This window comes from Papaver somniferum, chromosome 1 (genome assembly GCF_003573695.1).
Source record: "Papaver somniferum cultivar HN1 chromosome 1, ASM357369v1, whole genome shotgun sequence".
NCBI classification, from domain to species: domain Eukaryota; kingdom Viridiplantae; phylum Streptophyta; class Magnoliopsida; order Ranunculales; family Papaveraceae; genus Papaver; species Papaver somniferum.
Window position 1 is genome coordinate 22,436,734 of NC_039358.1, and position 26,860 is coordinate 22,463,593.

The following is a 26,860-nucleotide window of genomic DNA, read 5'->3' on the forward strand; positions in this document are numbered from 1 at the left end:
TTTGGACTAGAACGAGACCGATAGGGTAACAAGCTTAATAGGAAAGTCATTCGAAAAATATTGGTTATTCTTTTAAGCATACTTCGAAGTTCATGATGGTTTCTGTGAGTTTAATGCGTAACTGCGCCGCCTTGTAATACGATGAGGCCTTGGGTATCAAAGCTCTACGCATCTTCCCTCGCCTCTATTCAACTTACTTTGAATCGGATTGATTCCAGAGGGGTTTGCTCAAATTGTAACGAATTCCCTTTCGAAGGATTAGAAGATGGTCTAGAAACAATCTAAGTGGAGCCATCATGCTTTTTGTTTGCTAGATAAAATAGGCTTGTTGTGGTCGAGTCAGCCTTCTTTGTGTTTGTTTAGAATTCCCTTGCAGTTAGGATTCGAACTGGTATTATAATAGCCAATACAATGAGTATCCGACTGAGCAGCTTGGACATTATCCTTTTTATGACCATAGTGTGAATAGTGATTGGGAACGCAAAACTTTTGAAGGTTATGGTCCATACCATTGTGAGCCCAATTACTATCCACATACCCACAGGTCATACGAGCAAAACAATCCTTCTATTTCTCTAGAAGAGTCTCTCAAGAGTTTCAATGAGTCAACACGAAAGTTATTTATGAAAGAGACTTATAATATTCTTCTCCCAGAAGAGTCCGTAGAGCGGTCAACTAAGATATCTCTAGAAGAGACCCTCAAGCAATTTAATGAGAATACAAATAGGATTGTTTAAAAACTTGCTCAGGATAGTCTTAATTTCCAGTGTAGTTTTCCCAATACCACCCTCAAAAATAAGGATAGCTTTTATTCACATAATCAAGATGACGATGTTAGAATTGGAAACACTACTTGTTTTGGTAAGGTTCGATCATTTTCATGTTATTATAGTGATGATTATGATGAGGATAGTATTGATGAAGAACATGAAATATGTAGGCATAGTGATCAGGAATTTGTTACTCCGATTGAGCTTTATAATGATAGTGTTGTTTCTAGTACAAATCCAAATAATTTTAATAATTATTCACTTATTCAAAAGGATGAGGATTTTACTAGAGATACCACCGTTTTAGACGGTGTAGTTCATGATCCTTTAGCCTGCAATATGTTGGATAATCCATTATTTGATGTGCCTATCAGTGAATCGGAGGAGGTAACTATGATTAAAACCTTAGTTAATGAGCCTTTATATGAAACTTTCTCTGATAATCCTTTATATGATTGTGATGATGGTTTAGAGGAAAGAGTTTACCCTGAGAATATTGTTTTAGAGTCTAGCGATTTAGAAACTCTAATCTTAGAAGACCATAAACTCGTAGAGATGAGTGAGGATGAACCAGACTTAGAAGAATCAATTGACCATTTTCAGGAATCTGATGACCTAGAAATTAGGGAAGTTGTGACTAGTCTTTCTAGAGACACAGAAAACTCTAAGTTTGGGGGTGATTATCATTCTCCGTGTGCTTTAACTCTTAGAAAGTACCCTCCTGTAGGACTTGACATTTGTGCCTCAACCATCTTACAAGATTATCTTCATACACGTTTTCCCGAACCTAATGATGTCCAGAAAGAAGCTCAGTTGTTAGAAACCCATCCTCTGGTTGATGTGGTTAACCCAGGCTATGATACCAAGATTGACTTTGTTTTCCCACCAAAAACTTTTCTTCCAATTGTGGGAACTTTTGATTTTAAGATGTGTCGGTTATTAAGTTTTGAGACTAAACCTAATTACTTTAGGATATTAGGGTCGACACATTTTCTTAAGGAAGACCACCTCTTTAATTGTGGTCAGCTGTGTGAGTCAAATCTAATTGACTTCGAGGATCCCCAATTATTCAGGTTGTTGTTATGTGCTTCTAAGTTCTTAGTTGAGTTTTTCCAGACTCTAATGCCTGAATCGGACCTTAGCTTTGAGGAAATCCAACCAATGAAAGCTTTTTATTTAAATCCTTTTATAGAGCCTGAACCTGAACCACAACTAGATGTAGTTGTCTTACGCGAGGGTATGTTCGGTATCTTCTTGGTCTGTTGCACTTTCCTCTTCTTGTGGGTAATACTTTTTGATCCAGATGACCCACAATTATTCCGGCTACTGCTATATGATTCTACGAGGTGACTAATTCTTCCAATGTCTGGCTGAAGACTTTAAACTTAGCACTTCTTGGGAGGTAACCCATTCTCATGCAACATGGTAATATCTTTCCTTAACTCTTTTGCTTCAAGTGATAACAGTTTCTCCTTGTTCATGCTTTTAATTTATCTTTAGAACATTGAGGACAATGTTAGATTTAAGTTTGGGGGTATGGGAGAAACTTTTTAGTTGCAGTAAAAAAAAAAACTCCAGAGCTTAGAAATTTATGTTTATTAAGGATGGTACTAACCAGTCTAAGTGGATGGAAGCATTTTGGTTGTAGGAGTTGAGGAACCAATCTGATTAGATGGAAACATCTAAAGAGTCTATTCAGGTGTTAGAATTAAAAAAAAAAAAAAAACATGGTAGTTTCGCCATATCTCGTTGAATCCTAATCCTTCTGTTTTTATTTTTTTTAAGTGATTTGGTGGGGCACACGATTCAAGTTGTTACCTTTGCTAGGGTGAAATAGGGTGATTGAGATACCAAAAAAAAAAAAAAAAATTAAGACCAGACCATCAGACCAACAGGAATAAATTCAATGAAGTCGACCACTGGTGCCCTTGTATATGCCAGTTGTGTTGACCTAGAGTTAGGTTTATCGACCGCTGGTCCCCTTGTATATGCCAGTTGTGTTGATATTAGTCTGACCGGTATCTCGGTCCATTAGGATAGGTTCATCCTGGCAGAGGCCTTCAGACAGATATGGGAAACACTGTTCACTTTAAACCATCTATATTTTCTCTTTATCCATCTTCTTAATCTTTCCATGTGATTGGTTGACTCCGGTTATGATGTACAGAAACTATCTGAGTAGAGCTCTGTCACTTTATATGAATTTTAGTATGCTTGAGTGCAAACTCGTGTACATCAATTGGAATTTCGCATCAGGGTACTTCCTCCTGTAGTCAATAGGTATGCCAACCAAGGAGATTCTTTAGTGCCTTCCAAGGTTCTACGTAGATAACTAGGGTCTGGAGTTAATGGTTTTGTGGGTACACCTCTGGTAAACCCTCCCGAGATTAACTCGGTTTTATTTATTTTTTTAGTTTTTCTCGAGGACTGGCAAATAATAAGTTTGGGGGTATTTGATAGACGCATTTATGTGTCTAATTTGTCCTCAATGTTTCGTATTGTTAGTACTTGTTTTCGTCCTTATTATGGTGTTTTGTGTGTTTGTAGGTATTTTTTGGAAATAAATATTTTTGGGAAATTCGGCTCGAAAAGTGATAAAAGCACCCGAAGTATATCTACTATTTGGACTCTCAGTTTGGATAAGGGGTAACCAACTTGCTAAGGAGCACCTCACTGCTAAAGGGAGTCCAGCGCTGGATTAGGGGGACACCCTTCTTCTTCACGGTTTGAAATGGAATTTTGGCGGGAAAGAAAGTTGCAGCGAACAAGTTTTAGGGTTCAATTTCTGGGCAACTTTTGAGGAGATTCGATCGGAGAAATTCGTTGGTTCGTACTTGAATGGAGTAACATGCATGGTATATTTGATTAAGTCAAGAAACTTGGGCTGGATAACCCGGAATTCGAGGAGAGAAATCTACGGGTTCTCTGTTGATTTGCATGGAGTTCTTCTCGGATTTCTTTGAGGTTTATTTTCGTTTGGGCTTGTTTGGAAGGTCTGGGTCTTGCAAAACGTGGATGCTCGGGATTTACTTTCATGGCAGTGACGGCGAGTGTCCCTGGATTGACGTGGACGAGATTTTTGTGGATTTCTTATTGGATATGAATTGGTATTTGTCCGGTAAATCCAAACAGTGAAGTTAGTTGATCCTGTCACGTAAATAAGGAAGATTTCACGATAAAACACGGAAGCTAGTTTTCATGATTTGGATACACACAATCAGCCATGAGAGTATCTCGGGGTTTTATGTTCTTACCCGAGTTCTCTGTTTATTTCTGGGACGTCGGATTGTGTTTTCAGTGTGTTTAAACTCTGTTGAGAACGTGCTGGCGTCGCTTTGGGAGAATTTCAGCTACCAGTTGACGTGTGAAAGAGAGAAATAAGGAAATAATACCCGAAATGTGGCTGAATATTATTCTTGAGTACTGAAGGTGATTCTCGAGTTATGGCCGAGATTTTATGGGACTGTTATGTATTTAAAGGGTTCTTGGGGGTCAGAGTTGGTGATGGAGAGTTAGGGGAAGAAAATATAGGAGTTTGATCGAGTTGCAGAGTTGTTTCTGCTGCTGCAGAAACCCTAGAAGACGAAGAACATAAGACCCATGCCGAGCAGTCGTTTATGTTGCAGTGAATGCCACACAAGCAAGGCAGACTTATTTGCTACAGATTTTGCGACAGAGAAACATGGGTCTTAGAGCAACAATATCAGTGACACGTACTGTGGGTCGTTCTGGTTTGTAACAAATATAATTGTTACAAACCCGGTTTTAATTGTTGTTCCTCCCTTTTCATCCTTGTAAGCACCTTTTTGAGCAATGAAAAATTCCTTTGAGTGTGTTTTCACTATGAGAAGCTAAACCCCACCACCGGGACAACGGAGGAAGCAACTTTTCATGATTGTGGTAAATGAATTAATTCTTTTATTGACTTTTTGCATAGATTTAATTGCTTTATGATTTCTATTAATTACTTGTTATTTTGTTAGATGCCGCATGCTTAGTTTTAATCACTTCAGATGCGTCATGCTTTTAACTTACAAATAATATTTTACGAAATCTATTTTTGGCAAAGAACTAGAGTCACAACTTCTTTTGGTTGAGCTATATTGTCTAGAAGTAATGACTGAACCACAACAATATGAAAAGTAGTGAAATCTCGAGTCCCGGTCTCTCTTCATCCTGTGACAAATTTTGTATATATATTTTTCCTTATTTTCTTTATTAAGTCTTAAAACAAATTCTCAACGAATTTGAGTGAACGAATCATCTTACTACAACATCATTGAAAAATAACATCATTACACATATTATTTCATTAAAGAGTCAATGTTTTTACCTTTGAGTCGTGGCTCTGGTTTGCTCTCCTCTTGATTCTCTTCATCTGAATTTTGTTGCTCTTCTTCATCGGATTCTGATTCCGATTCTTCTGATTCTACCTTCTTGGTTTTCAGCTTTTGTTGTGGTTTTTCTCCCGGCCTTGAACCGCCTACATACATGAAGATCAATCATTGTGTTTTCAATATTTCAAAAAACATAGTTAGATATATATACCATCACACATATCATTTTGTTATATCATTTTGCTTTCGGCCCGTTGTTGTAAAAAATATTACAATCTAATTTTTTACCTTTTACGACTTTCTTCGGTTTTCCCTTTTCTGCTACTTTCACAATCTCTTCTTCCGACTCTTGATAATCTTCTTCTTCTTGCCCTTCTTCTTCTTCTTCGGATTCTGATTCCGATTCTTCTTCTTTCGTCCTTGACTCGCCTGCATACATGAAGCTCAATCATTTACATATTATTTTCGATATTTTAAACAACATTGTTATATATAGGGTATAATCTATGTTATATCAACACAAATATCAGCACAAATATTACAATCTATGTTTTTACCTTTGACGACTTTCTTCGGCTTGCTCTTTTCTCTTTTCTTCAGATTTATCTTCCTCTTCTTCAGAATCTTGATCATCTGATTTTTCTTGTGCTTCTTCTTCTTCGGATTTTGATTCCGATTGTTCTGGTTCTTCCTCAGCTTTCTTCTTTTGTTTCACATTTCGTTCTTCATTTGTATTCTTGTTCTTCCTCTTTCTGGTTGGCTCTTCTTCAATTTTCTTCTTGGTCTTCACATTTTGTTTTGGTTCTTTAGCTTGCCTAATCTCTTGCGCGCCCTTCTCATTTTGATTGTTCTTTAATATCCTTGGCGATCTTCTATGCATTATGTCTTCTCAACCTGAGTTCAACAATTATTATAGTTAGCATTCATATTTTCATAGTAGAACAGTATAACAAATTGCATACAATGGATCAACTACTATTGTTTATCCTATTTTTATTTGGATCAACTGCAGTTGTTTATCCCCTAAATTGGATCAACTTCTATTGTTGATCCCTTTTATTTGGATCAACTACTGCTGTTGATACAAAAAGAATCTAAAAATCCTTCAGAAACACATCAACAGTAAAACAAATTTGTATACCATGGATCAACTTGTGCTGTTAATCCAATTTTTATTTGGATCAACTGCTGTTGTTTATCCCCTATATTGGATCAACTTCCACTGTTGATCCAATTTTTTTTTGGATCAATAACTGTTGTTGATCCCTTAAATTGAAAAAAAATAGCTAAATCAACCAAACATCCAGAACCACATTTTTCAAACACTTACCAGTTGAACAAATTTGCATCTGAGCAAAATAATACCAAAAATTTGAAGACAAATATCAACATAAATAGCAAACATTCAAAATCTTCAAATTATGCTTGTTTTAGTCACATACAAAATACTCAGATTTGACGAGAAATCATTTCCTTCCAAGAACACTAACCAAAACTCAAAACTAACTAAACAAGACCAAAATCAAACCTAATTAGTAAATCGCAGTGTAATAATCTGCCAAATACTAACTTATAATCATTACATTAACAAAATCAAGACCAAAACATACATGCATCAATTAAATCTGACATCAGAAAATTACGGTTTTACCTGTTCAATTTTGAAATCTTCACATCGTTCAAATAGGTTTTCTGATGATGGAACATTGATGATGAAACGTTGACGATGAAACGAAAGTGAAATCGGTTATGTTTTCTGATGAAACCTAATTTATACGGTTGATTTTCAGTTTCTTTTTCAGTTTCCTTTGTAGATCGTGGTCTGTTGATTATCAGAGAGAAATAAACGAAGTTGATTTCAGTTTCAACGGCTAGTCTATCGATTTCTCTGCAACGGCTAGTGAATTGATGGCAGATCGTGAGTGACTGCGGCGGAGTGAGTGAGAGAAGACGGGGAACCAGAGAAACTGAAAATGAAAATGAGATTTTAATGTGTCGGATCTATTATAACGTGGAATATATAGAGGGACATTTTAGTAATCTAATAAATCCGATTTTTAATTTCTGAAATTGATAGGGAAATATTTAATAAATTATGAGTATCGAGGGATCATAGATCAAAGAGAATGAGACAGAGATTTTAACGTGGTTCGGTCAACTCGACCTACGTCCATAAACAAACCCATGGGGTGAATAATATTGATCTCCAGACTGATTATGCTGGGATGATTTACATTTACAATGACACTCTTTATTTATAGAGTGAATATGTAAATAATTAATTAATCAAGATATTATCTTATTCTTGAGAATATATCTTAATTAACTATAACATATTCTAATTAACTAGAATATAGAAATACTTTCCTATATAGAAAATAAGCTATATTACACAAGATCTTCTATTCATGTAAGCTTAGCTCAATCTCTGTCAATCTTCTGTACTGCTTGATCTCCGTCGATCTTCTAGTAGCTTGAGTCTCGACTACTTCATTTTGACTTTTGACGTATGACTTGAGTTTTGGTCACTTTATCTTTAACTTGGAAACCTCTATATTCATCTCGGTATATATATTCTAACAATATTTATTTTGGGGAAGGATATATTTGTTGGCTTCTATAAATAGGGACAAATAAATAATGGACCTTCGGTCAAACTATAACAACACGGTTCAACCATAAGCGTAGGAGGTAGAGAGATTTGTGAGAGGGAGAAAGATGCAGAGCAGCAGTGTGTACGGTATTGGCAGTAGAGTGAGTGGCATCACTAGAATACTTCAACCTAATCCCAAATCTAATCGAACAACTAATACTAATCAAACAATCATTTCATGCTCTAAAATTGCTTCTACTTCTACTTCTTGTTCGATTCTCAAATCAACAGATTCCAAATTGCTACTTCCTACTAAATATCCCTTCCTTTTCTCGTCTTCTTCAACCAAGTACCCCCCAACAAACCCAAATTCATTGTCTTTTTGTCCTCCCAAATCATCAGATTCATCAATTACAGCAACCGCAGATGGAGATCATGGTCGAAGCTTTCGGGGTTGGGTTGAATTGTTGGCTGAAGTTTTATCTACAGCATTCCCGGTATGGGTTGCATTAGGTTGTCTTCTCGGTCTTCTCAAACCAACTTCCTTCAATTGGGTTACTCCCAAAATCACGCAAATTGGTTTGCCCTTAACTATGCTTGGTATGGGGATGACCCTCACTTTTGATGATCTTCGTGGAGCTCTTTCAATGCCCAAGGAAGTTCTCTGTGGATTCTTTCTTCAGTACTCGGTGTGTATCTCTCTGTACAGTATCGCACATTTTTATCTTCATTTTGTTTCCCTCTACAAATTTCTTAGGATCTACTTTCACGATGAAGACATTGTATAGGGATGTTGTAGGTCTTTGGTTTTTGAAACAGTGCCGTACTCTAAATGAAGGTCTCATGGATTTGTTGTATTATGTTGTTGTTCTAACCAGGTATTATTGAAATTGTTTTGATAGATTAAGTTAGAGTATGCAAAACTTAATCTAGTTATAAGCTGGATTTTCCCTTTGACATTGATCTAGTTTTCATCTCGTGTTCCACCTAGTTAAAGAGCTACGAATTAGTATGCAATTCCAAAAAAAACATCTAAATATATCTTCTTCCTCAAAATTTCTTCTGGGTCATTCCTGGATTCAAGAAAATGTTACAAGCCTTGAAGATGGAAGATGAACAAGCTAGGGAACTATAGCTCATTTTAAGAGATGTGAGGTTTTGCCATCAAATGTGGGAGGAGTTTGTGATTCAAATTTTATTCTTGCTGATAATGGGGTTAGTAGAGGCATACCTAATCTCCACCACCATTTGGAAAATGTTCAGCTTTTGCATTGTTAGCAACCTCGAAACCAGCTTGACCTCCTTAGTATGATACCTCATGTCATGAGTTATTGGACTCATAATGCCAATATAGCTGCCAGATGGTTGAATGTGAGTTTATTTTCGAGGACCGAATGTCTGCTTGGAGAGCTTTACACACAGTGCAACACTTTGGGCTCTTTAGGACAATGATGGTATTTGTCTGGTTGCCCACGAATAAAGAAGTGTATACAATTGTATACAATTGAAAATATGATCCTGGACTACCATAACAACAATTAAGTTGGATTTATATATCTGATTGCATATTGCCCGGCCTAAATTTGCTTCAAAGAGGGAGAAAGTAAATTGTGTGACTTGTTGCAGATAATGCCATTGTCTGCGTTCCTTGTAAGCAAGCTCTTAAACCTGCCATCATATTATGCAGCTGGGTTGATTTTGGTTGGCTGCTGTCCTGGAGGTATGTTTTGTGTGGGTATATTTGGTTCTCAGTAAATAAATACCGTGGCTCAGTTCTGTCCCTGTTTAATTTCTGTTTTATTTCCATTGATTATATGTGTTCACGCAGGAACTGCAAGTAATATTGTTACATACATAGCTAGGTACGTAAACTATGAGAAATCGAATCTTCCAAATTTCTTGAAGGATATTAGTTAGATACATGCAAAATCTAACAGCTATAATGGGCTTTCAGAGGAAATGTGGCTCTTTCGGTCCTAATGACAGCAGCAAGCACCATCTCCGCAGTGGTATAGAAACCGCCAACATTTCTATCTCATCTTTACTTTTAAATATTTAATTATCAGTTTTTTTGTCATCAAGTGCTTTAGGTTTTTGTATTGTTTCTTACTGTAGGTAATGACCCCCTTGCTGACAGCTAAACTTGCTGGACAATATGTTGCAGTGGATGCAGCTGGACTACTAATGTCAACTTTGCAGGTGAGGGTTGTTGGTTTCTGTTTCCAAGATTTAAAGTCTCATTTCTGGCGCAAAATTTTCAGTTAGTTGATCCAATACAACATATTAAGCAAAACAAAACTCAGCATCTTGAAACAGTACATTTCAGTAAACAAATTGAAAAGAACTAGAAAAACGAAAACTAAGATGCTCCCGCTTTTCCTGGATTGCTTACATTAACTATGAATTTGGTTCTACAACATATAGGTAGTTCTTCTCCCTGTATTGCTTGGTGCTCTGTTAAATCAGTACTGCCAAAGTTTCGTTAAGACGGTTTCCCCTGTAATGCCACCGATCGCTGTGGCAACTGTAGCTGTTTTATGTGGTAACGCAATAGCCCAGAATGCTTCTGCAATTCTGTCATCAGGCCGACAAGTTGTACTTGCTGCCTGTCTCCTTCATGCATGCGGATTTTTCTTTGGTTATGTACTTGCAAGGCTGTGTAAGGTTGACGTCTCATCTGCTCGTACCATCTCTATCGAAGTCGGAATGCAGGTAATCTATACATTTTATCTCTGGCATTGTGTTTTCCCACCTGAGTCCTGGCGACACGAACGTTTTCCGTATTTCATTTGTTTCATGGTGGATATATACCAGAGTTATGATCTCCCCAGTTTTATATATATCCTCCTATCATTTATGCAAATTAGTATCAACCCTCTGAATTTTTTTTGAAGCATAAAACCCTCTGAATTGTTTAACATTTAAGTTTTACCTCTCTATTAGTAATGGCTTTTAGTGATTCAAAAGACAAGTGATATGACTATTTGACAATAGTGTCAAAGGTTAGTAGTAAGAACTTTATCACTCGTTTGATTCAGAATGGCCACTCCGTTCATACCGGACTACCACTCGAATTTATCTAAAAGTATGGAGGGTTCATAATAATAATAATCTCGCCAAAATGCACATGTTAAATTTATTCAATGCTTCCCCGTGGTTTCAGAATTCGGTGCTGGGAGTAGTTCTTGCAGGTCAACATTTTGGAAATCCGTTGACTGCAGTACCATGCGCAGTTTCAAGTGTCTGCCATTCGATTTTTGGTAGTGTTTTGGCTGGAATTTGGAGATGCACTACTCCTACTACAGCAGATGCATTGGCCGATATGAAACAAGATTAAGAGTAGGAGTGTTCTAACAAGAGATACACTATCAACGAAACAACTACAGAAACTCTGCATAAATCTGCTGTTTCAGTTTTGTACTTCTTTGGGTACCCAAGGTGGATGGTTTGGTTGGTTTCTGCTGGAAAGCTTGCAGCACGCTCTCAAACATAAGAGTTTGAGGCCTGGTAGATAGAATTAGAACTATCTGCAACTTTCTGAAAAGCAGCTAGGATCAGCTATGCTTGTTTTTACTCTTCCTATTTGAATTAGTAGGAAAGACCTAATTGTATCAAGATCCAACTTGATGTGGAAATGAAGGACCATTAATCTCATTTAATCACTTCTCCAAGGGGTATTAATTCTCGAAACTAAGGACACTTGATCTCATTTATTACTGCATTGCTGTTTCTTTTTTGCCCAATTGTCCAGCAATTGGCGAATTGGCTGGCCTGTCTGGCTACTATGGGAGAGGGGGGCATACCTAGAGTATGAGCCCCTCCTATCTTTTTGACACCTCACATATCACAGCTACCTTTTAACTTTCCAAGCCTAATCAAAATGTTAATTCTTAATTTGGCTGGCCAAATCTGCATACCCTTGGTGATTCTCCCGAGTCCTGACCAAACTCGAGTTTATCAAAGTACATCCCGAGTGTATAATAAAGCTAAGAAGAAATGAATCATAATTGTACATATTACCTACACCGCGGAAGGAGACGTAGTGTCTCAGGTTCTACTTTGCAAAGATAGCACCGACATCTAGGATTGGGAGCAGTTCAGCAACCTCTAGGATTGGGAGCAGTTCAGCAACCTAATTTCGAGTAGGTTGTCAGCTTTGGCAATGGCATTTTCGACAGTAAAGCAAAATTTGGTGGAACTTCCTTACCCTATTAGCATGAGTAGAAACTGCGGCAGTTTAAAAGATACTAACATGTAGATGGAGTAAATTAGCACCCCAGTCCAGTGCTTCAGCATGCCTGTCTTTCAACAATTTGAATTGAAAATTCCAGATGGCATCCATTGCGTACTTATATTCGTTTTCCCAAAGACCTTTACCTTGAGGTCCAGGGTCTTCATTGAGCTTTACATCTGCGTATATTTGGGGATTGTATACAGTGCTAAGTGCAACTTCTGCGAAGAAGTTGGGGCTTGTATACAGTGCTAAGTGCAACTTCTGCAAAGAAGTTGAAGCACCTTCTAGCAGTGGGATGTGGGACTTGCAAGGTTATGATGGATTAACAGAGGCAGTTGCAATTGCAAGGTTCAATATTTGATTTATTGATGACACAACTGAAAATTAATCTAAAATGTATGTTACAAAAATTGTTTCCATTAAAAGTTATCTTTCTTAGAAATTTCAAATTTGATGTAATAAAAATAAAATAAAAAATCGAACTCTACAACTTACATATCCTTCTCTGCGAGTATTCTCTTCGGTATCTTTGCCATGCTAACTTTCTGTTTTTCATTTGAGAAACAGAACAACCAATTTGCATAAGTGTATAATATCCCAATGTGTTCTCACAAAGGTGGCGGTCGCTTCATACATAGAAGTGCTTCTTGAAGTAAATTATGATTGCTTGGCTTCAACCCTTTTTGATACCAATAGTTCACAAGATAACCTTCAAGTTTCCTGACCTAAAAACATTTTATATACAAATATAAGATATCACTCGCAAAACACAAGTTCAGGAATTAAAACTGTAAGTTTATCAATGTCGATTTCCAAACCAATTTAAAAAAGTACGATCAAGAAGTGGAACTTGCAATAGAGTGCAAACGACGAACCTGTTTAACAATGAAAGGTTCGTCAACAAGACTAAGGGGCTTCGTTAAAATAGTAAGAAATCCGTTTCTGTTCCCGTAAACAACATCTGTAAAGTGCCGATCACCAACCTGAGGAACATAAACATATTCTTATGAGTAAAAGACACGATGGTTACAACAAACATATCTTACAGGTGTTTATAGATACAAAAATGGTTTACCATGAGAAGTTGAGAAGTCCCGCAACCAAAGTATTTTTCAATTTCTTTGGCGTCACCAGCAGGTTTCTTAACAGCTGATACAGAAAATAGCAAAATAAGATGAAATGGCATTTGAATGCCCTAAGTTACTAAACAGCATGGAAGAAATGCGATTCAAGCAACCTCGAAAATTAAACATGATAGTGATAATTGAAATGACGAAGAATTCCGCACTGCTATAAAATCTTAATCAAGTTTGTTATGAAATGAAACATATTTTTCCCTTTTGCAAGTGTTCCAGGTTATATCCAAAATACATATGAATTCGTAACAAACGCAATTCGCCTATATAAGAACACATGAGATGTTAACTTGAATTTTGATCAAAACTTTTTTAATGAGACTTACAATGCCTTAAAACATGAACTCCGATAGATTCCTCAACAGCTCTAGCTTTGGTACCATCAGCATCAAATTGTCGCAACCCTAATTAAACAAAATTAATCCTCAGATTTACATTAAATATGATAACTGATAAAAAAAAAAAAAAAGTAAATAAGTAAAAGAAACAAAATTACCAGCAGAATTACTGAAAACAACAACATTATCACCAAAAACAGATCTGCAGTGATCCAACGAAGTTTCAAGAGGCGACCACAATGAAAGTGAATAAGGAAGTGTTAAAGTGTTATCCTTATCAAACACAACACCTTTAAAACCTCTTTTTTTCATTTCTCCCCAATCAATCCATCTTATATCCTCCACAGTTATGTGTGGAATACCAAGATTTCTATCTTTTGTCACAACATTCACAAATGATATAATTCCTTCAATATTCAATCTTTGCCCTAGTATTGCCTTCAAATTAGTCCACCACATCTTCACAAACCCCAATTTTTCACAATTCTCTTGTTCCTTGAACCCTTTGTCTCCTCCTTCTCCTTCTTCTTCTGGGGTCTGATTCCCTCCCTCCTTGTTATTCTTGAATAAAAATATGGTTTTTGTTAAATAATAAAGGAGTGTGTTTTGGTTTGGGGAATTAGGGATTTTATAGTGACCTGAGTTATCTTTAGTGTGAAAATACAAAGAAATGGGTTTTCTTCTTCTTCTACAACTACTAGTACTAGGAGTGTTATTATTTTGAATGGAGATTGGGAACTGGGAAGTGTGAGTAAATAAAAGTTGGTTAGGGTTCAGATAATGACTGTAACAATAGCTAGGTATTGAACCAATCAATGACACCACCATTATTCTCTTTTTTCCTGACCAAACCCTAGTCCTCCTCTCACTTGAGAGGACCCCTCCTCCTTCACCTTAGGGAGTCGAGTTGAGTTTCACCAATCACTGAGTCTTTTAAATCGCTCGTGTCAAATGTAATGGCTCAGTTGAACCGGGCAAGCATGTAGTCCTAACGATGGCAGCATGTAAGTGGATAAAAACATCAAGTTAGTATTGTAGGTGTGTAGCAAAGATACAGCCCAATTAAGCAGCCAGATCCAAAAATATTTCATTACCCGCCAAATACTGAAAAAAAATCAAACCCCAAAAATTGAGTTTTGAAAGTTTACCGCCAAATCCAAAAATGCAGCACACTAATATAGAGATCTGAATAACAATATTTAACAGAATTAAGAAAGAAAACCTAATTAAAATTTTAGAACCCCGCCAAATTCAAATATCAAAAGAATTTCATTCCCGGGTATATGTTTCCCACCAAATATTTGACATTTTTAATTTCAAAAAATTTCAATTTTTTCAAAACTTCATTAAAACCGAATCTCTAAACCTATCTCAGACCTTCAGCAGTCAAAATCTTAAGAGAGAGAAAGAGAGATGAAGAGTAAAAAATTCTATGAGGTTCATCCATTGAAGAGATTCAAGCTAAAAAGTAAACAAGATGAAAAAGGAGAAGAAAATCTGAAATCTTCTTCAAAGTTGTTACCTGCAAAAAAGAGAATGAAATGTTTAGATCTAAACTCATCACCTAAAATACCTCTTCAACATCAAACATCTTCAGTTTGTTTACCAGCTAAAAAAAGGGTTTGGGCTATTCAACCTATTAGTCCTGAAAAACCCATTCAACTTTTCGATCTAAATCTCGAATACAAACAATCCCCAGAAAAAGTCCACAAAAAAATCTCTTTTTCTGAATCCAAATCTGAAGAACAAGATGTCAATAATGGTGCTACTATGGAAGAAGAAGATGAAATCGAAAGAGAAGAGGATCTTGAGGTGGAAGAAGAAGATGATGGGATTGTTTGTGATGTTTGTAAAAGTACAGATGGAGATCCATCAGATCCAATTGTTCTTTGTGATGGATGCGATCTAATGGTTCATTCAACATGTTATGGGAATCCACTGATTGAAGGCATCCCTGAAGGAGATTGGTTTTGTTGCACTTGTCAAGCTTCGATTGATGATGAGAAGAAAGAAAAATCAAATCTTGATTGTTGTCTTTGCCCTGTAAAAGGAGGAGCATTGAAACCCACCACCGATAATCGATGGGCTCATATAACTTGTGCTCTATTGGTTCCAGAGGTTTTTTTTAGAGATCCAGAAGGTAGACAAGATATTGATTGTTCTAGGGTTCCTGGTAAAAGATTTAAAGAGGTTTGTTATGTTTGCAAATCCAAAAATGGTTGTGTCATTCAATGTTCTGAACCTAACTGTGATTTAGCATTTCATATTACTTGTGGTTTGAAACAAGAACTCTCCATTGAATTCAAAGAAGGAAGGAATTCAAGAAAAGGCGGTATTGTTGCTGGTTTCTGCAAATCCCATACCGAGCTCTGGGAAAAGGTAGTGACTGATTCTTTGCCTATTTTAAATGTTTTTTTTTTTCCTTTCATCTGGTCTCTAATTTTATTGGATCTTGTTTTTTGTTTGCTTTGTAGCAACAACAAACGGGGAAGTACAAAATTGTAGCCAGAGATGCCGATAAGAAGTAAGATTGAAGCCGAGATTTGAATCCCATGCCGCATAGATATAAGGTTTTTTGTTTCCCGTTTTTATGTTAGGGAATTTGGTTTTAGTTTGCAAATGTTAGGTTTGACTTGGCATTCTATTCAGTTCTACTTGTCAATTTACTCACTGGTGTTTCCAGTGAATTCTCTGTAATTGAATAAATTAAATCTATTTTTCTGATCTATGTTTTAAAATGGCTCCAGACTACGAAATAAAACATCAACTTTGACAAATGCAAATAATGAGATGGCAAATCAATTGTAACATAAGAACATAAAATTACAGTCAGAAGTCATTAATTGCATACCACCAGATTCACTATCAGCATAAATGTATCACCATTAATCGAATGGAAGACGATAAGTGTAAGTAGACGCAACATAACCGGACACTACAGCTTCAGATGACAACAAAAGGATACTGTTTATATGGACTGAGCAAATGCAACCATTTGTTAGAGCTGCAACTATGCCTACTCCCGCAGGATTTTCATGTTCAGAAAAATAAAAAAAGCAAGGAAATGTGCAAAGAGAAAGTAGACCGAGTAATCAAAAGCTGAATGAAACAAGGGAAATGAATTAAGAATAGAATAGCTAATTAGACTCTGCTAAGCAGCAGAAGCATTTGGAGTATCTAAGTTATCAACAATCTTTGGGTCAAATCTCAGTATCAAGAGGAAATTATGCTAATAGAACCACCACATTACGCTAAACAATTAGAAGAAGCTTTACAACTGACATGATAGCATTAGGAATAACCATCTATCTGGATATGTACGGGATTCATGCTAAGTAAACCAAATTCATTACCATCATAACTGAGTACAAGAGAAGAGATGCCAATTATCTCAACAGAAAAGGAATGCAGACCCAATCACTAAGTTGTAAACCAGTCTGTGGTGGTTAGTACCTAACAGTATCGGCATTGCACACCTACCTGATAGTGACAAATTTTTTGTTACTTGTTGCCAAGCTTTCCTGGTGATTCCACAAATCAATTGGATTGGAAAGATTGCAGGCTCGTAAACTTGTATGCTTATTTCTCCGGAACCTTCTTAGATTCCCTTGACATAATTGGATTGGAAAGATTCCCTTCTTAAAGCAAAAAAGAACTATGAGCTGTAGCTAAATAAGCAAGTCTATCAGCAGCGTTATGAAAAATATTAATCTTGACCAAAATTGATCTTGACACACCCAAGTAGGCTGCAATGTACTCTTACATCTGTACACTCCTGATCTTAGTAGTACATTAAATAGAGCATCCAAATAGCGGATTTAAGATTTTCCATCCAGGTCCATCATCACTCGGCCCGCCCAAACTTCACAAATTCTTTCTTCCTCGGTTTCCTTCTCCACTGGAGCACACAAAGCTCATCACACTTCTTTTTCTCTATGTCATTCGATTCCCTCCTTCCCTCATCAGATCTCGATCTCTCTCAACCCTAATTTCTTATACAATTTCCCAATTCAACTTCATGGAAACCAAATCCTGGATTACATAAGCCCTAATTAGTTCTTAAATCACACTTCAATTCTTCTTACTCTGCAACAACAATGGCTTCTTCATCATTTTTATACAAAAGACAGCAACAAACTCGACAAACAAATGAAGCTCCAGTATCACCAAAATCATCATCAAATGCCCAACCCAGATCTATCACATCATTCTTCACCCCAACTGGTTTATTCATACTCCTCACATTGATACTCATTTTTGGTGTATTCTTCAATCCATGGATGAATGCTACTCTAATGCCCGGTGGTCTTTTTTCAAGAGGGGGTTCTGTATCTAAGTGGAAAGATTATACACTATCTGAAGCTGTGAATTTTGTTGGTGGGGGTAGAAATGGAAGTGGAACTGGGACTGTGATTGTTTGTGCAGTGAGTTCACCTTATTTGCCATTTTTGAGTAATTGGTTGATTAGTATAAGTAGGTTTAAGCATCAAGAGAAGGTGTTGGTGATTGCTGAAGATTATAAGACATTGTTTTTAGTTAATCAGAGATGGCCTGGTCATGCTGTTCTTATTCCTCCTGCTCCTGAGAATCAATCTGCTCATAAATTTGGGTCTCAGGTATGTTTTTTCAGTTGTAAATTTGGTTTTGAGATGTGGGTTTTTAGCGAATTTTGATTTTTTGTGGTTATTTGATAGTCAAGTTTGGTTGCTGAATCTGAATTGTGATGTTGTTTGTTAATTGCATTGAGAGTTGTGGAGAAATCGGAACTAGACACTAGATGTCATGTGACTCAAATCACAGTAACTGGAAGAAACCAATTAGTATAGTCAGTTTAGAATTTTAATGTTTAGCTGAACCTGGTGACTTCATTTATGAATTACAATGATCTGTCTTGTTGGTTTGTGTTAGGATTTATGTAAAAAGGAAAAAAGTTGAACAACATAGAGCAGTAGAGACCAAGTGTAGCCATGTAGGTGACTGAAACTCAAATCGCTAGAAAAGAAAAGAAATGAACAAGTGTTGATATTGTCCTTGATATTGGGTTTCTGCTGTCTCTTCATAGTTGTAGGCAGCTTATTGCATGATGATTGGAGACAGAATTGAATCAGCTCAGGCTTAGTTTCATTAATGTGAGTCTCAGGTATGTTGTTTGAGTTGTGATTTGTGAATTTGGTTTTGAGATGCAGGTTTTAAGCAAGTTTTGCTTTCTTGGGTCATTATATTAGATAGTGAAGTTTAGTTGATGTGTTTGGATTGGTTGTTTGTTTGTCAATGGTATTGAGAGTTGTGGGGTTGAGCTTGTATGGTGGAGAAATTGGAAACATAGAGAAACTAGACACCAGATGTCATATGACTCAAATCACAGTAACTGAAGGGAACTAATAAGTATGGTTTTCCATTTACTCATATGTGCTCGTTCAGAATTTGAACATTTAGCGAACCTGGTGACTTCGTGGGAATTATAATGATCTTCCCTTGTTTGTTTGTGGTAGGATTTATGTACTTCGTGTTGAATGTATGTTATGCTTGTTCTGTATTCTGTTAGAGGACAAACAGAAAATGTCTGAAAATATATAGAGCAGTAGAGACCAAGTATAGGTGATCTAAACAACCATCGCTAGAAAAGAAAAGAAATGGAGAATTGTTGTTTATTGGCTCGTTCACTCTCAAATTCTGTTTCAAACTGCAATATGATGTGCGAATACGATGTTTGGCCTTAATAGTAAGCATCTATATGCTTAGGCTTTAGTTGTTTAGATTGTCGCTGATACTAGGTTTCTGCCATCTCTTCATATTTGTTGTAGGCAGCCTATTGTATGATAATTGGAAACAGAAGTTAACTGGTTCAGGCTTAGTTTCAGAAATTTGGGTCTCTCATATGTTGTTTGAGTTGTGAATTTGGTTTTGAGATGTGAGGTTTTAAGTAAATTTTGCTTTGTTGGGTCATTAGATAGTGAAGTTTAGTTACTATGTTTGAATTGGTTATTTGCTTGTTAGTGGTACTTAAGACAGTAGACTAGATGTCATATGACTCAAATCACAGTCACTGTAGGTAACCAATAAATATGGTTTTCCATTCACTCATTGGTAATTAATTTGGAATCTGAATGTTTAGCGAGCCCAGTTAACTTGATTGTAAATCATTTTGACCTGCCTTGTTTGTTTGTGTTGGGATATATGTACATTGTAATGAATGTATGTTACGCTTGTTGTATATTCTGCAAGAGGAAGACAGAAAATGTTGAAAACATAGAGTATAATAGACAAAGTTTAGGTGACCCAAAGAACTATTTCTAGAAAAGAAAAGGAAAGAAATGAAGAAGTGTGGAGTATCGTCTCCTTTAATTTCAATTCATTCTGCAAATTTGTTACTTGAGAACCTCAATATTAAGCATATACAAGCTGAGTTTATCTTTCAGAATGTCCCTGACATTGGGTTTCTGCTATCTCTTTATTTTAGTTGTAGGCAGCTTATTATCTAATAGCTGGAAACATAATTGAATATGCTGGGGATTAGTTTCATCTCATAGGTGTGATTTTGAATTCCACTTACTCTATTTGAAGCTTTGTTCTAATCTAGATAAAACATGCTGAGTTCTTGTCCCTAGAATTGTGATATTTTCGTGTCATTCGTTTATTTTACTCTTTTGTCATGGGCACATGTTGATGTGCCATTTCGCTTATTTTCATGAAATTTTCCAATTTGACAGGGATTCTTCAATTTTACGTCACGCAGACCTCGGCATCTTTTGCATATTTTGGAGCTTGGATATAATATCATGTACAACGACGTTGATATGGTCTGGTTGGCAGACCCCTTTACATATCTTAAAGGGGAACATGATGTATACTTCACTGATGACATGACTGCAGTATGAACACGAACTTATCTCTTGTCATGAAACTTCAGTTATCAATAACACTTTTGCTGCTGCAGAACTCTTACATTGTTACAGATTAGTTGACATATTTCTCATTTTTGAATGAATAGATCAAACCGCTAGATCACTCTAATGCTCTGCCACCCCCTGGCAAGAAGGGGCGTACGTACATTTGCAGCTGCATGATTTTCCTCAGGCCAACCCCTGGAGCCAAATTAGTTACGAAGAAATGGATCGAAGAACTTCAAGATCAGCCATGGTCCAAGAAAGCAAAGGCAAATGACCAACCTGGGTTCAATTGGGCCTTGAATAAAACTGCTGGACAGGTAGCTCGTCTTTCATTCTTTACTTTGGATTCTTCACAACGTTTGACCAGGGTGTGTTCAACACAACGTTGTATATAAATATTTATGTTTTTGTCGCAGGTGGATCTGTATCTGCTCCCCCAGGCAGCATTTCCATCAGGAGGATTATATTTCAAGAACAAGACTTGGGTAGAAGACACCAAAGGAAAACATGCTATCATCCATAACAATTATATTGTTGGCTTTGAGAGGAAAATACAGCGTTTCCGTGATTTCGGACTCTGGCTTGTGGATGAGCATTCCAATGAGTCCCCACTTGGTAAACTGTAATGAAAAAAATGCGAGAACCAGGTTCACCTCCATCAGGAAACCTAGCAATTTTTGTTACTGAGTTGGCGCAATGGTTGGACGATTATTCTTGTTGGTTGCTGCTGTGGTGAAAACACCGAAAGGGAACCAGTCATTGGGAGCTTAACAGCTCCAGTTTCCCAGATGTTTTCAGAGATGCAGTTCAATGAATCATTGTAAATGTTTCGGAAGTATTACTTCCTCATCTTGTATTAAAGGTTCATATGTAATTCAATCATCTTCCTCCACCGTTTTCCCTGATTAAGATGGTTAATAGTTGTGCTGCACGTGATCGCTAATCCAAATACGAAAAAAAGTAATAAATTTAGTCTATTTCTTTTATCTGTGTTTGATACTTTGATTTAAAATGGCTCTAGACTACTAACATATCAACTTTGACAAATGCAAATAATAAGATGGCAAATCAATTGTAACATAAGAACATAAAATTACAGTCAGAAGTCATTAATGGAGTAGCAAATGAAGTTAACAGAGCAAATGCAATGAAAGAGGCTAGTAGTACCTAACAGTATCTGTATCGCACACCTACCTGAGAGCGACAAATTTGTCGTTACCAAGCTTTCCTGGTGAGTCCACAAATCATTTGGAAAGATTGCAGACTTGTGGCCTTCTACGCTGGTTTCTCTGAAACCTTCTTAGATGCCCTAAACATAAAAAAAAATTCCAGCTTTTATTGCTCATCGGCAGTGGGTACACTGTTGAGAAGTTCTAGCACACAAACAAAAAGGGATCTGAATTCCATGAGATCATCAATATCTTTTCGGTGTCTTTTGCTGAACAAACCAAATATATTACTGGGCAATGAGATTACAAGACCTTCTAATCTCATACTTCTTACAATAAGCGAAAGCAAAAAAAGAGGGAAGGAAAACCACACACCACTAAAACTATGAGCTGTAGCAAAATATTGATCTTGACCAAATTGATCCAGACACACCCAAGTAGAGTTTCTAAGACAGCAATATACTCTTACATCTGCAGTCTACATCTTTACACTCCTAATCTTAGTACTCAAAGATCCATAGATGAAAGTAATAATACATTCCTTCACAATAGGGGAAACATCAGTAATAAAATCCAGTGTTCCTAATTTAGCATCCGTAAAGAATCCAATTGCGTACCACCGGATTCACTGTCAAATATATCACCCTAATCGAATGGAAGACGATGAGTGTAAGTGGACACAACATAATCAGACACTACAGCTTCAGATGACAATAAAACTTGAAGCTAATACTGTTTACATGGACTGAGCAAATGTAAACATTTGTTAGAGCTGCAGCTATGCCTATTCCAGTGCAAGATTTTCATTTTGAAACAAAGAAAGGAAAAACAAGAAGAATAAGCAAGGAAATGTGCAAAGAGATGAGAAGAGAAAAACTTGGAAACGAAAAGCAAAATCCAAAATTTCAGAAATGGAGTAGAAACAAGAGAGAATACTGAGTTACTAGAAGGGAAAAATAGAAAGTAGAAAGAGTAATCAAAGCTGAATGAAACAAGGGGAACAAATTAAGAATAGAATAGCTACTCAGACTGCGTTAAGCAGCAGAAGCATTATCAACAATCTTTGGGTCAAATCTTAGTATCAAGAGGAAATTATGCCAACAGAACATCCTCATAAACCACCATATTACGCTAAACAACACCCATCATTAAATTAGAAGAAACTTTATAACTGACAGATATAGCATTAGGAATAACCATCTATCTGAAAAAATGTACAGGATTCATGCTAAGCAAACCAAATTCATTACCATTATAACCGAGTACAAGAGAAGAGATGCCATCAATCTTCCCTTCAACAGAAAAGGAGTGCAGATCCAATCACTAGAAATGTTTTAAAACCATTTGGGAAATAGTTCTAGGTTGAAAACTGTTCCTTGCAAACATATAAGAATACATATGAGAGCTGCATACGTATTAACCAATCGAGAAACATCTAACAAGTATCCCCATTAACCGCCTAATTACCCAAACAAACAGCACACATAATTGGAAGAAGCTTGACAGAAATTGGTAACTAAAGAAATCATATAACAGATAACCGATAATCAAATGCAGTAGCAAACACAGTATATAAAATTCGTAATTCCGAACAGTATGCAGCCAACAAACTGTTGAAGGATAAATTCTAAGGTTCAGAACATGATGCACACAAATGCTAAACAAAAAATAGTGTTGCAAGATTGTTCTACGACTTTGAAGCAGAAAAAAAGACAATTAAGATTGCAAGATTTTTGAAGTACTATCTTCATCTTCAACAAGATTATACTCAGCACGCATCTGTTGGTATTGAGCTTCACTAAGTGTTTTGCCTCTAATTGCAGTATGCCTCTGCACTTCCTCAATAAAAGATAATCTGTTGTTTACCTTGTCTATCTTAGACTCCAAAACCTCCTGATTAGCTAAAATCTGGTGCAAGTAGTCAACAACAGCAGCAGAAGAATCCACAGTCGAAGAACATTGTCCGGGTTGGGAGTTGTTTATTTTAGTAGGACCATTTGGGGTCTTTCTCCGCTTACAATCAACAACAGGCTTACTGGCAGGAGCCACTTCCATTTGAACCATTCTTTCTTCTTCAGGGTGCTGTAAAATCAATAAATCAGGAGTTCCTGGAGATTCAGCCAAAGGGTTTTCATCATGTAAAAGTTTACCCCTCTGATTAAGCCAGCAATCCATTGATATGTGTGAATTTTGTACCCCAAGATTAGAATTATTATTAACCATCACCTCAACATAAGGCTCTGTATGAACTATCTCATTACGTGACCTAAGTGGTAAACCATTGTGTGGTGGTTCATAATAAGTTAATAACCATGCCAATTACGCAAATTATCCATGGAATCAAATTTCAGGGGTTAGTCGTGGGAGAGTTCGAGAGATTTTAATGTATTTGGGTTTTCTCCTGTTAGTCCTGAGGGAGTTTGAGGGAGTCTCTCCAAATCCCCGTTAATCGTGGGGGAGTTTAGAGGAGTCTCCTAAACTCCCTAGAAAACACCTGTTAGTCGCTGGAGAGTTTAAAAAAAGCTCTCGAACTCCCTGTTAGTCATAAAACCCTACAATACTAGGGAGTTGGTTGCTTTGGGGAGTTCGAAGGAGTTTTTAGTGTATTTTGTCTCACAAAAAATCTCTCAAAAGAGTAGAGATTTTAGTGTATTTTGGTCTCACAACCAAATTTGGTTCAAAATCTTTCTTTTCAAATCATACGGATTTCTCAAATCTCACCAACAAAAATGTTGTTCCCAACATGATGAAATGATTGTCAGATGATGGCCATTATGATACGGTGAAACATTTCTAGGAAAATATTAGGATAGTGATCTAGAGTCCATGAAAACGTGTGGATATATAGATTTGTTTAGATCTACATATCCCGTAAGATGCACCAGCAAAAAAAATGTAGAAGTCTTCACAATTAGCGCTTCCCTGAGTTGAATTACATTACCACTTCTGCAACCACCGTCAAAACTATTTTCTCACCACTACCATCACCACCTATAACCAACTACTCCCTTAACCACCCCAAATAAGAACCCTAATTTTAGAAATAAATAAGATTCAATAAATGCTATAACTCGGAGAAAAGATTTTGAACCAAATTTTAATTCCATCACAATACGTGACACATTTGGTCGCTCTCGGTGGACAGTTAGTAAAGACTTCAACAAGAAAATGTGGAAAAATGTTCGTGAATAAAGGGAGATAGAATTGTATGGAGACCGTTAAATTGAAGGGAAAAAAATTATCTCGTTGCACAAAATAACATACTATTGATATAGAGATATGATCATTTTCATTTTTTTTTTCTTTTGATTAAAGATCAATGTTATTTGCAAATGAGGGTTTATTGTTTCTTAAAAGAGAATGAGTTACGAGTGAACTCTCTCAAACTCTCCCAAACTCCCTCTAATAAACTCTCTCAAACTCCCTACACTCCCCCAAACTCCCTGAACTCAAAAACACCAAACTCTCTCAAACTCCCTACACTCTTTCAAAATCTCTCAAAATTCCTGAGATTTAAAATACACTCAACTCCCCAGAAATCACTCGAGGACTAACCCCCTGAAAATTTATCTCTATTTGTTTAAGGTTTCCGCATAACCATTCTAGAGCTTTTTATGTTTTCTACACAAACTCTGAACTGTAAAATCTACTAGGGGTTTGGAACCGCAGGAAGAAGAGGAGTCGACGACAAAGAAAGGGTCTGTTTACCAACAATAAATTTTTATGGTACCTTAAGTTAGTGGTTCGGGTTCGAATCCCTCCTCTCTCGATAATTTCAGCCTTCGAAATTCTGCTCGAGGTGGTTGCCCTTGGTGTGTGGATAGTCGAGATTTAGTTTGATGTTTTTCACCGGAAGGAATACCTTCAGGTGGTTATTGTGTCACTGAAGCTAAGTATCGTCGCTTAACACTTATTATGGCCGAATTAATGTGGACTGAATCTCTTCTACGAGTTGAGTACCTCAGCAATCGACTTTGAAGAACAACGGAAACATCTAGGAGGACATCATCAATATAGATATATGAAGACTAGCTATCACATTTACCCATATTATCAACCATTCTATCTATTAAACAATATCATATGACATTACTATAATGAAAATTGCAAAGATGAAATTTCGAGTTCAAGCTAATACTTGATAAATCTCGAATTATATTTCAAGAACTGGAAGTTCTAAAAGAACTTATTGCATCATAGGTTGAGGACAATTTATTGTTTAATATATCGTAATTGGCGTAAGATGTTCATAGAAGACGACAAGTAATAATATATTTTATGTTCAAGAACTGATTAGGTCAGTACACGAACTTTGAACTTATTAGTAGTATCCTTAATAAATGAAATCTCTTATTAACTCACATACACGAACTGATTTGGTCAATTAGCGAACTGGTTGATTTTGAGATGTTCCTGGATATTTTTAAATCCTCAAGTATACGAACTGATTTGGTTAGTACGCCAATTGGTTTATTTTAAGAGGTTCCCTAAATACTTTTAGTAATTAATTACACAAACTGATATCGGCAGTTCGTGAACTAATAGATATGAGAAGTTCCAAAACCCCGAGACGGCAATTTTCTTACAAAGTATTTTGAATAGTTTTCACGATTTTTTTTAGTCTTTAAGAGTTATTAAACTCCATGATTGTTCATGAACAACTTAACGTTGTTCTTGGAATAATCATTTGGTGCACAAAGCTTAGTAAGATAAACACGTGGGCACATTCTTCCTTGTAACTCAAGGAAAACTTCTCATATTCTTAGATGATCAATCTATATTGAGATGTTGAGCGTACTAAATTTCTAAGAAAGTATGATCAATCTATATTGAGATGTTGAGCGTACTAAATTTCTAAGAAATTCGTAAGGGTGGAAACTAGTTTATGAACTCGGCTTTGATTGTAAGCTACCTAGACTTGTGCATCATTATAAATAGAGTACTCTCTGCAAACTAGAACCTCAATCCTCGCACCCCTGTGTCCTAGTTGTGGCCAGAGTGAAGACTTAGGTTTCCTTGTGAAACTATATTAGGTTACGACTTTAGAAGTCTTCACTAAGGATTCTTGACTATCTTTTACCTGATAGTTCTTGATATCATGAACCTTATCTTGATCATCGTAATCCTTGTCTATTTCAAGTTTCGTCTCTTCTGGTATACGGTCATTCAAGAATTGTCCATCAGGAAATAAGGTTGATAGAAATTACAAAGTAGTCTTCGTCTTAGAATTTATAATTCATTAAATTTCATATTTGTTTAATTGATCTTGTGAGGTAGAATCGATTAGGCATATCTATAACCTATTGAAGATAGTAAGTTATCCTAATTGTTAAGGTTTGCTTCGTATCTTCTTTACCTTGACGATCCCTCATAAGCAACCATTACCTTGATTG

General features: G+C 36.4%; 4 protein-coding genes across 4 annotated transcripts; 3 read left to right on the plus strand and 1 right to left on the minus strand.

The window, feature by feature from the left end:
• The first annotated feature begins 7,779 nt into the window (after positions 1-7,779).
• On the plus strand, positions 7,780-11,390 carry LOC113281150 (probable sodium/metabolite cotransporter BASS1, chloroplastic). The gene is made up of 7 exons (XM_026529811.1): positions 7,780-8,389; positions 9,327-9,420; positions 9,529-9,562; positions 9,655-9,709; positions 9,816-9,899; positions 10,125-10,412; positions 10,864-11,390. The coding sequence occupies exons 1-7, from the start codon at positions 7,826-7,828 to the stop codon at positions 11,035-11,037; spliced, it is 1,293 nt and encodes a 430-aa protein (XP_026385596.1). The 5' UTR covers positions 7,780-7,825; the 3' UTR covers positions 11,038-11,390.
• Positions 11,391-12,290: 900 nt separating this feature from the next.
• LOC113281160 lies at positions 12,291-14,264 on the minus strand. Its single transcript, XM_026529822.1, has 5 exons — positions 13,567-14,264; positions 13,397-13,474; positions 13,010-13,083; positions 12,810-12,917; positions 12,291-12,659 (listed from the first exon to the last, which is right to left on the minus strand). Exons 1-5 carry the CDS (start codon positions 14,234-14,236, stop codon positions 12,543-12,545), a joined length of 1,047 nt encoding a protein of 348 aa, XP_026385607.1. The 5' UTR covers positions 14,237-14,264; the 3' UTR covers positions 12,291-12,542.
• A 536-nt stretch (positions 14,265-14,800) lies between these two features.
• On the plus strand, positions 14,801-16,063 carry LOC113326600 (protein Jade-1-like). Its single transcript, XM_026574300.1, has 2 exons — positions 14,801-15,787; positions 15,883-16,063. Exons 1-2 carry the CDS (start codon positions 14,822-14,824, stop codon positions 15,934-15,936), a joined length of 1,020 nt encoding a protein of 339 aa, XP_026430085.1. The 5' UTR covers positions 14,801-14,821; the 3' UTR covers positions 15,937-16,063.
• Positions 16,064-17,220: 1,157 nt separating this feature from the next.
• Positions 17,221-21,227, plus strand: LOC113281168 (UDP-D-xylose:L-fucose alpha-1,3-D-xylosyltransferase MGP4-like). Its single transcript, XM_026529834.1, has 4 exons — positions 17,221-18,024; positions 20,119-20,280; positions 20,400-20,615; positions 20,715-21,227. The coding sequence occupies exons 1-4, from the start codon at positions 17,506-17,508 to the stop codon at positions 20,922-20,924; spliced, it is 1,107 nt and encodes a 368-aa protein (XP_026385619.1). The 5' UTR covers positions 17,221-17,505; the 3' UTR covers positions 20,925-21,227.
• The last annotated feature ends 5,633 nt before the right edge of the window (positions 21,228-26,860 follow it).

Bases quoted from the DNA above. Each gene is read 5' to 3' on its own strand.
- LOC113281160 (XM_026529822.1), bottom strand. From the start codon at position 14,236: ATGGTGGTGTCATTGATTGGTTCAATACCTAGCTATTGTTACAGTCAT. The intron at 12,918-13,009 runs GTAAACCATTTT...TATGTTCCTCAG, and splicing joins GGACTTCTCAACTTCTCATG to GTTGGTGATCGGCACTTTAC. The intron at 12,660-12,809 runs GTTCGTCGTTTG...AAATGTTTTTAG, and splicing joins AACCTTTCATTGTTAAACAG to GTCAGGAAACTTGAAGGTTA.
- LOC113281150 (XM_026529811.1), top strand. From the start codon at position 7,826: ATGCAGAGCAGCAGTGTGTACGGTATTGGCAGTAGAGTGAGTGGCATC. The intron at 9,563-9,654 runs GTACGTAAACTA...ATGGGCTTTCAG, and splicing joins ATTGTTACATACATAGCTAG to AGGAAATGTGGCTCTTTCGG. The intron at 10,413-10,863 runs GTAATCTATACA...CCGTGGTTTCAG, and splicing joins CTATCGAAGTCGGAATGCAG to AATTCGGTGCTGGGAGTAGT.
- LOC113326600 (XM_026574300.1), top strand. From the start codon at position 14,822: ATGAAGAGTAAAAAATTCTATGAGGTTCATCCATTGAAGAGATTCAAG. The intron at 15,788-15,882 runs GTAGTGACTGAT...TTTGCTTTGTAG, and splicing joins ATACCGAGCTCTGGGAAAAG to CAACAACAAACGGGGAAGTA.
- LOC113281168 (XM_026529834.1), top strand. From the start codon at position 17,506: ATGGCTTCTTCATCATTTTTATACAAAAGACAGCAACAAACTCGACAA. The intron at 18,025-20,118 runs GTATGTTTTTTC...CCAATTTGACAG, and splicing joins CTCATAAATTTGGGTCTCAG to GGATTCTTCAATTTTACGTC. The intron at 20,281-20,399 runs GTATGAACACGA...TTGAATGAATAG, and splicing joins TCACTGATGACATGACTGCA to ATCAAACCGCTAGATCACTC.